We start from the raw sequence: 13,346 nt of genomic DNA, 5'->3' as shown, positions 1-13,346 counted from the left end.
TCATGGGTGTTAACTCCCCTCAAGTTATGACCCGTTGTCCCCTACAGAATAATGGTTGCATCTAATATTAAAATAAAGATGGCGGAGTATAGCGTTGATTCATCTCGTTCTACTCTGGATTACTTGGAGTCAATAAAGATCCTAGAAAGTTAGTATTTATATGCCTGTGTGTTTTTTGTTTGTTTGTTTTTTCACTGTCTTTGACTTTCCCAGTATGTTTGTTGCTGTTGACAACAATTCAGTCCTCTGCCAGGCTTCAGTCAATGTTTTTCTTCACTACCTACCCAACTCCTCGTCGGGCACTATGTAGCTGGTGTGGTATATTTATCACAGACAGTAGGGCAATTGTCACATTTAGTGCTCCAAGAAAATATTCTCTGTCCATGTGTATTTATATAAATAGATGCAGTTTCTTTGGCTTGAATAACGATCACTGGCTTCGTACATACAGGTATACTGGTTTACCTGTTTCTAGTTGAAATATAGCCAATCTTATTAACCAAGACAGTTGGACATTTGCCACATGTCACAACACTCATTTCCAAGTGCCATAGCTTGAAACAAGTAGTCAAATCTGATATTGGCTGGAGCTTTAGTTTATATGGACATGGTAAATGGCAAACTAGATGGTCAGAAAGTAATAAAAATAATCACAGCTTTACTCCACCCACCCCACTATGAAGTAAAAGGCTGTTTATAAGGCCATGTATGATGGTTTCATTTTTCTTATGGAAAACAATTTTAATTAAAAACTTCTATGCTCCTGTACCCAACCGTGGGGGTTCATCACACTAAACAACAGGTGTCACTATTACTAAGATAAATGTACTTTTTTTTCATTAAAATTACTGATATATATATATATATATATATAATGGTGACTTTATGTTGGGACAATTGTTTTTTAAATTGGGGAATATTATATTGTAAATAAATGTCAGGATGGTGAGTGAAATGAATTATTTTTAATAAAGATTATTATTAAAACCATTTGCAATGAAGTGTTTGTGATATTGTATGCATTGTTTATGACAGTGAATACAACTCTTGATGTAATGTGCTGTATATAATGTTATTTTTTTCAACAATTATAGAAATCACAATCAAATGGAACATAAACCAGCATAATTCTTACCTAAACTCACAGTTTATAATTCTCAACAAACAAAAGAACTATTATTCATGAAATTATTGATTTATTAAGCCAACAATCATGTCTGTGTGAAGACATACAAGTTGTTTTAGTTTTTTTTAATTATATTTGATGTTCAAAGGATAAAGGGGTTGGATATTTAAGACAAAGTTTTGGAAAGTGTCTATTTTGCATCCTAGCTATGTTCCTCTATCACTCAGACACTAAAACTGCTTGACACAATGATGAGTCATAATTGTTTGCTTATACAATATTTCATTTCATGACAATCAATTATTTTTCTTTGAAAGTATATGTTTGTCTCCCAACTTAGTAGCACATAACACATATTACTGATTGGTTGCACAGCTACTGATTCTTTTTTCACCAGCCATCAGAAACCATAAGATTTCACAATTTTGTGCTGCTTTCAAAAGTTGTTCATTTTAAATGTCAAAACCTATGCACTTTGGGTGTAAAATAAACTTCGTTAGTATTTTACCCTAAAGCTTGTATTACAACTATAGGTGCTTTAATTCTGTGCCTAGCTGCACATGCTTGGTATTAAATTCTTCGAATAGTACAGATATGATGTTGGTCATTAATCTTAAGATAGTCCGAAACAACGTTAAGTATATGAGTAAATTAACATATAACGACTGCAAAAAAGATAAACTTATATAACGACTGCACCACAGATAAATATTGTGTTCCTTTTTTGCCTGGAAAAAGTCTGACTCGCATTTATTCCAACAATATATTCAACAATGTATGAGCTGTACAAAAATCGTCATATTAGAATGTGTTGAAGGCACAACATTGCATTTTTTTATTATCTGTTACTTACGTTAAATATTCAACATTTCATTTTATCTAAAAACGTGAATACATCATTATATAAGAGAGAAAAAACGTTGTTAGATTGATATTGGAGTATGGCTACTATTAGGTCTCCCGTTTCGTAAGACAGTAATTCTCCTGTAATATCGTAGAAATTCAATAATGTCTAAAAATCGTATTTCGATCGATATTATAGATTGTTCGTTTTGAAGTTCCTCTGTTTTTGGACTAGTAATTCTCCGATAGAGACGAAGGATCCGAATATCGATTATAATTTAATACCTCTAGTAGTCAAGACAAAATGATAATTGTCCGATATTAGACAACTCTTTGATATATTGATAATTGATTGATAATGTTTTGATAATTATATGGTAAAAAACATGTAGTATCACGTCTTCTGTGGTAAATTGTTTTCATTTTTGTACTAGACGGCACTTTTGCAATGATTTTATTCTTTTAAACTGTTTTCTTTGAAAACGGCCAAAGAAGGGAATTCAGCATGAAAGTATATTATAGTCTTTCTTGTATTTTAACTGCATACCTTTTCTACAATATTTCTGCATATTATGTTTTACATTTACAATTTGTCTATCGTTATTGTCGTTTACAATAAATTATCAACAGATGATAACATCTCAATAACACCTTTCACAATAAAAAAGAAAATGGGGTAGTGACTATGGAACATTGAACAGCGCGTAAAAGTCAGATGCTGTGTGTAGACTACAACGATGTTTTGTTACTCAACCGTCGTGTTTAGTTTGTGTTTTAGTGTGTATGCCAACCGATGATACACTGGACACAAGTTCACTCTGCAAACGAATGCAGCCACACGGTTAACACTAACTAGAAGAAGCGCCTACTAAACATTTTAAAATGTAGAGAATTTAGGGGGTTCACAGAATTTCAATGGCAGTTATAAATACAATTTATCGTCATTGTGTTTGTTTTTATTTTTCTTAGTCTGGGTGGAATGATAACCACATTACGTATTACTGTACTACGTCATTTAAAAAAATAATTAACGATGAATACTTAGATTATTGAAACTTCAGACTAATGAACCCGCGAAAAAATAAACCCTCGGACTGATAAACCCTATTAACCCTCGAAATATCGACCTGTAACCCAACGAGAACACTGGCTCTTGCTGACAAATTTTTGTTTTGTTTTTGTTTATTTTCCCGTGATCAGCTGTCCGTGTCCCGTTTCAGGGGCAGGCGAGGCCCATCATTTGTCGGTACCTCGAGTGTAAGTAGTCTTGAACCCCCCAAAAATTGAACATATGAAGAAAGCAGTCACATAAATAAAAAAAACGACAAGTTAAGTGGTACGTAGGTCAAAGGTTACACAAAATGGCCCTGCCGGTCAAGAAAACAGTTGAACTGTTTTACGATGTTTTGTCTCCGTATGCGTGGATTGGATTCGAGGTGAGCATTTTAAATTATTGATTTGTTAATAGCTTTTGTTTCCTGTGCATGATACTATGTTCATCTATGCTTCTAGACGCTTTTTGCGACGGTTTTCCTTGTGTTGCCGCCCACACACCCTGGCCGCATATCGAAATAAACACTGATGGATACACAAGGGCCTGGCGATCTATTCGTGTTAATACATGGAAGTCTATGTCCCCGTGCTCAAAGTAATAGAAATTATATGTAATGACACTAATAGATCGTCAGACCGCTGTGGATAGATAGATGCAAATTAAAATTAAAATAGAAAGCACTACTGTAGTACTGAACATCATCGTATCGTGGTCCGCCAGGATATTATATGTCATATACTCCTGTCAGTCAATGAATGCAAACATATTGTTTTTATTATGATATTTTTCAAATGTGTCTATAAGAGGTACCAGAATTGTCTGTATACATGTAGTATGCTTGTATCTATGTTTGTCTTTCTATAGATATTGTGTAGATACAAATACAAGTGGAACATTGACCTTAAATTAAAACCATTCTATCTTGGTGCTATCATGAGTCGTGTCGGTGAGTTAATTAACAGTTGCTGTTTCGTGATTATTATATTTCAAAACATTAAAGATGTATTGAAGATACATCGTGTAGTATATAAAGTTATGAAGCAACTTTGGCCATCAACCCTATTCAATAATTGTTCCAATTTTGCAGGTTAGCCTAATTATCATACGTGATAAAAATATGCACAGGAAATGTCATCTCTTCATTGGGGGTGATGTGGAAAGTGATTATGCCATTTTCTGTACTCAAAAAATGTTGGTTTCAATGGATCCATTTTTTTCATCGGGGTGGGGGGACGGTAGAATTTTTAATGAAGAGATTACGCTTGCTCTGCCACTACCACTACAAATCATTTCATGGAAGGCTAGTTCTTGTCAACGGTTGTTTGATAATAGCAGAACACCGAAATATGAACTTACACAAAATGGTACAAAGGATGTTTAAATAACATAAATGCTTCAGCTTTATTCAACTTTATACAATTAATTTAGTTGTGATATATTAATTTTGTATATATATTGTTTATTATTGCCATGCAATGCAAAGTTTAAAAACAGTGATTATTACATTTTATATGTATGTAGAACAAATGAATAAACTTCAAATGACTGATAATAATTTGGCCAATCACAATGCCTTAAATATACCTTTCGTATCTTCTTTGCATTGAATGAAATACAAGGATCTCCAGGATAAATGTTTTATCAATATTATTTAAATCATTCCTTTTTGAAATTCACCGTAACCTCGCCCGGTAAATGTTTTTACAAAAGTGTATTAATTTTTCTATAACACATTCATTCATTTGATGACACAGAATTTCCGTAATTTCCGCGTAATAACAGAATTGGTATTTATATATTTAATGTGCCATAGACCCTTTCAATATACTTTTCACAAAACAAACCTGCATAACTTTTTCAATATTGAAATTTCTCAAAATTTTAACGCATTTATTGACCAGTGAGTAGTAATGTCCAAAATTAGCATAAAACTATAAAATGTTTTCAAGGAAACAATTTCATGTTATACCTTGAGTGGTTGTACGTTTTACCTGAGCTTATTTTATATAATATATAGTATAGGTATCTATGAAAAACATGGGTATTATGTGTCATCGATGTCCTACTTTTATTTTCAAGTTTAATTTCAGAAAACAAACCTCCATGTCGTAATAAGAAGTTGTATTCGAGAATAGATTTACATCGATTGAGTGACTATTATCAGATACCTTTCAATCAACCAAATGATATTGGTAACATTGTAATGGTGAAAGGTAAGTCAACCAAATTATATTGTTATTATTGTGGTGGTGTAAGGTAAGATAACCAAACAATATTGATAACATTGTAATGGTGATGTAAGTTATATTACACTAAAGAAAAGGGTAACAATAACTCTGCGTTAACCTTATATATGTATGCATAGATGACTCTCACCCTGACAGAACTGATTCGTAATCAGAACACCTTATTTGACAGAACTGATGAAAAATCGTAATCAGACCCTCTCATACTGAACAGAACTGACGAGAATTCATAATCAGACCATTTCACTGAACGGAATTGATGAGAATTCATAATCAGACCATCTAAAATAAAACAATCTCACTGGACAGACATGATTAGAACTCGTAGTCAGACTATTCTCACTAAACAGAACTGAGGAGAACTCTTAATCAGACCATCCCACTGAACATAACTGATGGAAATTCGTATTTAGACCATTTTCACTGAACATAACTGATGGGAATTCATAACCAGACCATCTTATTTGACAGAAGTGATGGGAATTCATAATCAGACCATCTTATTTGACAGAAGTGATGGGAATTCATAACCAGACCATCTTATTCGACAGAACTGATGGGAATTCATAATCAGACCATCTTATTTGACAGAAGTGATGAGAATTCATAATCAGACCATCTTATTCGACAGAAGTGATGGGAATTCATAATGAGACCATCTTATTTGACAGAACTGATGGGAATTCATAATCAGACCATCTTATTTGACAGAAGTGATGGGAATTCATAATCAGACCATCTTATTTGACAGAACTGATGGGAATTCATAATCAGACCATCTTATTCGACAGAAGTGATGGGAATTCATAATCAGACCATCTTATTTGACAGAAGTGATGAGAATTCATAATCAGACCATCTTATTCGACAGAAGTGATGGGAATTCATAATCAGACCATCTTATTTGACAGAAGTGATGGGAATTCATAATCAGACCATCTTATTTGACAGAAGTGATGGGAATTTATAATCAGACCATCTTATTTGACAGAAGTGATGGGAATTCATAATCAGACCATTTTATTCGACAGAAGTGATGGGAATTTATAATCAGACCATCTTATTTGACAGAACTGATGGGAATTCATAACCAGACCATCTTATTTGACAGAAGTGATGGGAATTTATAATCAGACCATCTCATTTGACAGAAGTGATGGGAATTCATAACCAGACCATCTTATTTGACAGAAGTGATGGGAATTTATAATCAGACCATCGTATTTGACAGAACTGATGGGAATTCATAATCAGACCATCTTATTTGACAGAAGTGATGAGAATTCATAATCAGACCATCTTATTTGACAGAACTGATGAGAATGCATAATCAGACCATCTTATTCGACAGAAGTGATGGGAATTTATAATCAGACCATCGTATTCGACAGAACTGATGGGAATTCATAATCAGACCATCTTATTTGACAGAAGTGATGGGAATTCATAATCAGACCATCTTATTCGACAGAACTGATGGGAATTCATAATCAGACCATCTTATTTGACAGAACTGATGAGAATTCATAATCAGACCATCTTATTTGACAGAAGTGATGGGAATTTATAATCAGACCATCGTATTCGACAGAACTGATGGGAATTCATAATCAGACCATCTTATTCAACAGAACTGATGGGAATTCATAATCAGACCATCTTATTTGACAGAACTGATGAGAATTTATAATCAGACCATCGTATTTGACAGAAGTGATGGGAATTTATAATCAGACCATCTTATTTGACAGAAGTGATGGGAATTTATAATCAGACCATCTTATTTGACAGAAGTGATGGGAATTTATAATCAGACCATCTTATTTGACAGAACTGATGGGAATTCATAATCAGACCATCTTATTTGACAGAAGTGATGGGAATTCATAATCAGACCATCTTATTTGACAGAACTGATGGGAATTTATAATCAGACCATCTTATTTGACAGAACTGATGGGAATTTATAATCAGACCATCTTATTTGACAGAACTGATGGGAATTCATAATCAGACCATCTTATTTGACAGAAGTGATGGGAATTTATAATCAGACCATCTTATTTGACAGAAGTGATGGGAATTTATAATCAGACCATCTTATTTGACAGAAGTGATGGGAATTCATAATCAGACCATCTTATTTGACAGAACTGATGGGAATTTATAATCAGACCATCTTATTTGACAGAACTGATGGGAATTTATAATCAGACCATCTTATTTGACAGAACTGATGGGAATTCATAATCAGACCATCTTATTTGACAGAAGTGATGGGAATTTATAATCAGACCATCTTATTTGACAGAAGTGATGGGAATTCATAATCAGACCATCTTATTTGACAGAACTGACGGGAATTCATAATCAGACCATCTTATTTGACAGAACTGATGGGAATTCATAATCAGACCATCTTATTTGACAGAAGTGATGGGAATTTATAATCAGACCATCTTATTTGACAGAAGTGATGGGAATTCATAATCAGACCATCTTATTTGACAGAACTGATGGGAATTCATAATCAGACCATCTTATTTGACAGAAGTGATGGGAATTTATAATCAGACCATCTTATTTGACAGAACTGATGGGAATTTATAATCAGACCATCTTATTTGACAGAAGTGATGGGAATTCATAATCAGACCATCTTATTTGACAGAACTGATGGGAATTTATAATCAGACCATCTTATTTGACAGAACTGATGGGAATTTATAATCAGACCATCTTATTTGACAGAACTGATGGGAATTCATAATCAGACCATCTTATTTGACAGAACTGATGGGAATTTATAATCAGACCATCTTATTTGACAGAAGTGATGGGAATTTATAATCAGACCATCTTATTTGACAGAAGTGATGGGAATTCATAATTAGACCATCTTATTTGACAGAAGTGATGGGAATTCATAATCAGACCATCTTATTTGACAGAACTGATGGGAATTCATAATCAGACCATCTTATTTGACAGAAGTGATGGGAATTCATAACCAGACCATCTTATTTGACAGAAGTGATGGGAATTTATAATCAGACCATCGTATTCGACATAAGTGATGGGAATTCATAATCAGTCCATCTTATTCGACAGAACTGATGAGAGAAACCTTTAAAACTATTCTTAATCAACTGAAATAATGAGAATTCATATTTTGACCATTTTCATCCAACGAAACACATATGAATTTGTAATCTGATAATCAAACCAACCCTCTTACCAGTTCTAGTGATGCAAGTCAGTTGTATGCTTTGTTTCTTGATAAGTAAGAACATATTAGTTCTCATCTGGAGTCTTGTGAATGACAATGTGTGTTCACAAACTGTTTGAAATGACTAGTTCATGTAAAATCATTGCAACCCACCAGGATCGTTATCGGCACAAAGGCTACTAACAGCTATTTCAATGGACCTCAATAATGAAGCTGTGGAAAATGTGTCCAGACAGCTATGGCTCAGAATTTGGTCAAAGGTAAAACTTTTAATAATTGTTCATGGATGTTGTCATGTCATGTGATGGAGTGGCAGTTTTCACATCAAAATTTGGGATTGAGAGAAGACGCCTTGATTCTGCAGCACATTGAATAACAAATGCAAGTAATTAAAAGGACATAAGTGTTGTGTTGTTTGTTTCCTTGCCATTAGAAATTATTACAAGCCATTGGCACATTCTTTCTGTATAATTCTACAAGTTACTGGAAACGTTTTTGCCAGTGTAGGAATGCAATATAAACAACTGAACATTAGTTTTCAGATATTTAATTAAACACAAATTTAATCACTTAAAATATCATTGATGAAAATTTACTTGTTCATTATATAATATCCAATAGAATGAAGATATTACTGAAGCAAGAAGTATTGTAGCAGTAAGTATAAAGATTTATAGTCGGGGCTGTTATCAGTTATAGTGCGAACCACTTTTTGCCGCTAGGACTTATTTGTTTTGAAGACTGTTTAGTCTGTGTTACTTACATTTTACTAAGTACAGTAATTAGGTACTGACTCAGTGTGGTGTTGAATGGTCATCCGCTGCATTTCTGTAAAACTTTGACATAATTAACATTGTTACATAAAATGAGTGACACTGCAATATATCACATGATCTTGTACCAATATATAGCCAGCTGTCCAGGTGATGTTTACATGTGCATATGTATAGTCATCTGTATAGGTGCTGTTTACATGTGCTCACGGTCTGGGTTATATTAAATGTACATAACCAGATTTCTACGTGCTTTTTAGATATGAGTGTATAACCAGCTTCCTAGGTTTACATGTGAAGCCATCTGTGCTAATAGTGTAGTGTAATACCAGCCAAAACGTGTCACAATCTATGCAATCTATAATCAAGCTCCTTTTTGATTTCCTCTTTTTTGACATATATATGTTTGAATCAATAGAGATATAATTCCCGATCAAAATGAAGTGGGAAGTTATGGCCCAACTTCATTTCAGTCTGTGGCTCTTGTGGTTATAATAAGTTCTGTGTTATACATAGGCAGCAAAGAGTGGAGGAATTCCAACAGAGAAAGCTCAGAAACTTATAGAAAGAATTAAAGATAATGATGTTAAGGATAAATTGAAAGAAAGAACAGAGACTGCTTTGGGTCATGGTGTAAGTTTCAGGTCAATGTGCGAAGAAGTTATAATTTTCGACTGCTATGTGATCATATGTATATTGTTTGTATTGTGGTTTGTAGAATAAAAATAGACTTTATGATTTGAATTAATGAAAAGCTGACATGTATGTATTTCTCCCACTTTCTAGGCATTTGGTGCACCCACTATTTTAGTTCATGTTGATGGCAAAGCACATATGTTCTTTGGATCTGATAGGATGCACTTGATAGCACATTTATTGGGTAAGTTATATTACCGAAGATATTCAGTTGAAGTCAACTCTTTTATTCCCATCAAGTTCATTTTTTTTCAAAAGAAAAATGATTGGAAATAGACACTATCCCAAATTGATCAATCAAAAGTTCTATAATAAAAATAACAACTGTATTTCAAAACAATACCATCCAATGCCGTCTTAGGTATTCTAAACATATTTAACCACAACATTAATGATGAACTGTTCACTCATGTGTGAACAGTCAAGAACGCACTATTTATATGAGTTGAGAGGTTGTAGATAAATATTAATACACACTCAATTCAGCGATGTCTGAACTGCAACTGACACAAAAGTCACAACACAAATCACACGGCAATAGCTTATATAACTCTGATAATCAGAATACAATGTCTTCAAACCGACACTTGACAAAATCTAGTAAGCAATTATGACATCATCATCAAACACCAGAAGGCTCTATTAATGTCCATGAAACTATGTAAATCTTCGGTAATCCCTCTTTCTATTGGTCATCAACAAACTGAATGTGCTCCTGTGTCTATGCAATATATGCAAATCAAACAGATTAATTCATAACTAATATACTTACAATGAAAGATTTTTTCCAAACCAGTGATGTTTACTGATATTAAAAATCACAAACAGATAACTGTTATATGTAATAAATATGCAAATTTAGTAAAAAATTATAACCATTAAATAAACTACAAAAAATATACATGTACAAAGCTGGAATCTACTTGAGAACAATGTAACAATACAAAGAAAATTAGTATGTAAAGTATCATTTCAATCATTTCAGTGGCATATTTTTCCCCGCACAAAATGTTGGTATATCATTTTGTACTTTTCTGTTTATTAATCACAGAAGCTTTGTTAATCTTAACGCCGCTAGAGTGAATTACTCACTGGAATTTAATATTTCTATGGTCACTGATAAGTTGAATCCACTAAATTAAATCTATATGAATAAGTAACATTACGACATATACCTTATAATTTAATAATAAACAGCAAAACTATTTTTTTTATGTAGATGAAAAATATGAAGGTCCATTGCCTGACCTCACCACGTTATAGTCTATTACATGCCAGAATGGTCCATGGAGACATCTGTGTGCTAAATTCATGTCGCCATAGTCCAGCACAGGCCAGAATGGTCCAGCAAGGCATCTCTCTGCTGATTTCACTTAGCCATGGGCAGCACATATCAGACTGGTCCAGCAAGACGTCTGTCCACTGAAATCACTTAGCTATAATCCAGTCCGTCCCAGATTAGCACACAGAGACATCTGCTGATTGAATTCACTTAGCTGAAATGAGCCCTTTAGCTATCATCTAGTAAATTCCAGTATTTGCATTGACAGAGTTCAAATGTCATTGAAGTTTTGACCATGTCTAGTTCTGTGTCCACCTATAATATAGGCTACATATCTATAGAAATACATTTATTTTTAGGGCCATGTTGATGGTTTGTGTGGTTGTAAATATAAAACAAATATTTATATTTATTTATATTACCCCTCACTGAATAAAATACGATCTTTGACTTAAGGAAATTTTCCATGAAAACGTCTGTTGATTAACTTCACTATATTCCAGCGGATCCCAGTATGGTACATAGAGACATCTGTTGATTGAAGTGTGGACAGGCGCAAATACTTTTCTTGTTTTTATTGGTAGATCTCACTAAATATTAGTACATGCAGAAAAAGATGAATAAAATAAATAAAATCACAAAAAATGCTGCAAGGTATGCACTCTAGCAGTATGGAATCAAATTGAGTACTACACGTCACTCAATACAATCACTAAACTACATTCGTGCCTACTTTATTAATTGATCACGTCATTAACTGGTAAGGGTGTTCTTTGCCATCCATCTGTGCTTTTAATTTTACAATGAAATTCAACATCACACAATTTTTTTCAAATAGTATCGAGCTTGAGAATTCCTAGGAATTCCTAGTTGCTTTATATTGACAATCATATTCGACTAATAATATCTAATTTATAACATCAGCCACAATACTACCTAATTTGTTATGTGATTAACCCAAATAGTTCTGAACATATTTTCCCAATGCATATCAAATCTGGCAAATTGGTCTTGAGCAGATTAACCCAAATAGTTCTGAACATATTTTCCCAATGCATATCAAATCTGGCAAATTGGTTAGATTTTTGATGCATTATTTTCAATAATGATTTTTTAATTTATACGACCAAAGCAGTTTATATATTGGTTTTCTGGAGAGATTGCTCTTCACACAAGGATTAATTATTCAGATGATGGTGGGAGGTACTGTAGACGATATGAGAAAGGTGGGTGGGGTGGTAAACTATTGCTACAATATCGGGAGGCCGATGGGGCAGTAAGCGAGAGGCAAAGCTCGAGAGCGACTGTAGGCAAGATGGAGACTTGGAGAGGATTGTAAGTTATATGAGGGCCAGTAAACGAGAAAGGCCAGTAGGGGATGTAGTCTAGATGGTAAACAGTCAGCAAGGTGGGTATTGCATTGGAAGGCCGAAAGGGGAGGTGAGCAAGAAGATACTGAGAGGGGTTGTAGTGGGGGAGAAGTTTGGAATTGAGTCGTAAGCGAGAGAGGGAGACTGAAAGTGGTGGTCAGCGTGAGGAAGAAGACATCATAGACCGTAAGTGAGAAAGGGACACCAGTAGGTAATGCATAAAAGAGGGGACTGCTGATAGAGGTGACAAGAAAAAGTGGTTGAGAAGAGCTGTAGGTGAAAGTAGGATGTCAGGTAGGGCAGTAAACTATCTGGAAAGTCCGGATTAGCTCGTACAAGAGAAAAGGAACTCAACATGAACAGTAAACTCTTTAAGGTCTGTCAGGTAAAGGTGGATATGGAATATCCACAATACGTAAATAAGGTGCCATGAAGGTCTGTAAGTGAGAGGGAGTACCAGGAGGGACTGTTTGAAATCAACTATTGGAAATAGTATGTGATTAGGTCGTAAGCAAAAAAGGGAGACCACGGTGGATGCTGAGCAAAAGGGAAAGGCTGGGAGCGCTATGGTTTGATCAGAAATGTAGTCCAAGAATTGTCAATAGCATATGGCCAAACATTATATTGAAAGCATCAGGTATTACGAAGCCAATCTTAACTTCCTGAAAATCATCAGTATTACAGTTTTAGTATATGTGGTATAACTGACTATGCTTTCAACGATCAT

At 34.1% G+C, this 13,346-nt stretch overlaps 2 protein-coding genes across 2 annotated transcripts in view; one reads left to right on the top strand and one right to left on the bottom strand.

The window, feature by feature from the left end:
• The window catches only part of LOC100368971 (small ribosomal subunit protein mS22-like), a 333,717-nt gene that overhangs the window by 70,889 nt on the left and 249,482 nt on the right, over positions 1-13,346 (bottom strand). The window lies entirely within an intron of this gene.
• LOC144356261 (glutathione S-transferase kappa 1-like) lies at positions 3,316-11,709 on the top strand. The gene is made up of 8 exons (XM_085508319.1): positions 3,316-3,405; positions 3,888-3,969; positions 5,114-5,236; positions 8,655-8,758; positions 9,120-9,155; positions 9,788-9,904; positions 10,058-10,151; positions 11,187-11,709. The coding sequence occupies exons 1-8, from the start codon at positions 3,331-3,333 to the stop codon at positions 11,228-11,230; spliced, it is 675 nt and encodes a 224-aa protein (XP_085364445.1). The 5' UTR covers positions 3,316-3,330; the 3' UTR covers positions 11,231-11,709.

Source organism: Saccoglossus kowalevskii, chromosome 15 (genome assembly GCF_978046115.1).
Source record: "Saccoglossus kowalevskii chromosome 15, keSacKowa6.1, whole genome shotgun sequence".
Taxonomy (NCBI): domain Eukaryota; kingdom Metazoa; phylum Hemichordata; class Enteropneusta; family Harrimaniidae; genus Saccoglossus; species Saccoglossus kowalevskii.
This window is presented reverse-complemented; position numbering and strand designations above follow the sequence as displayed.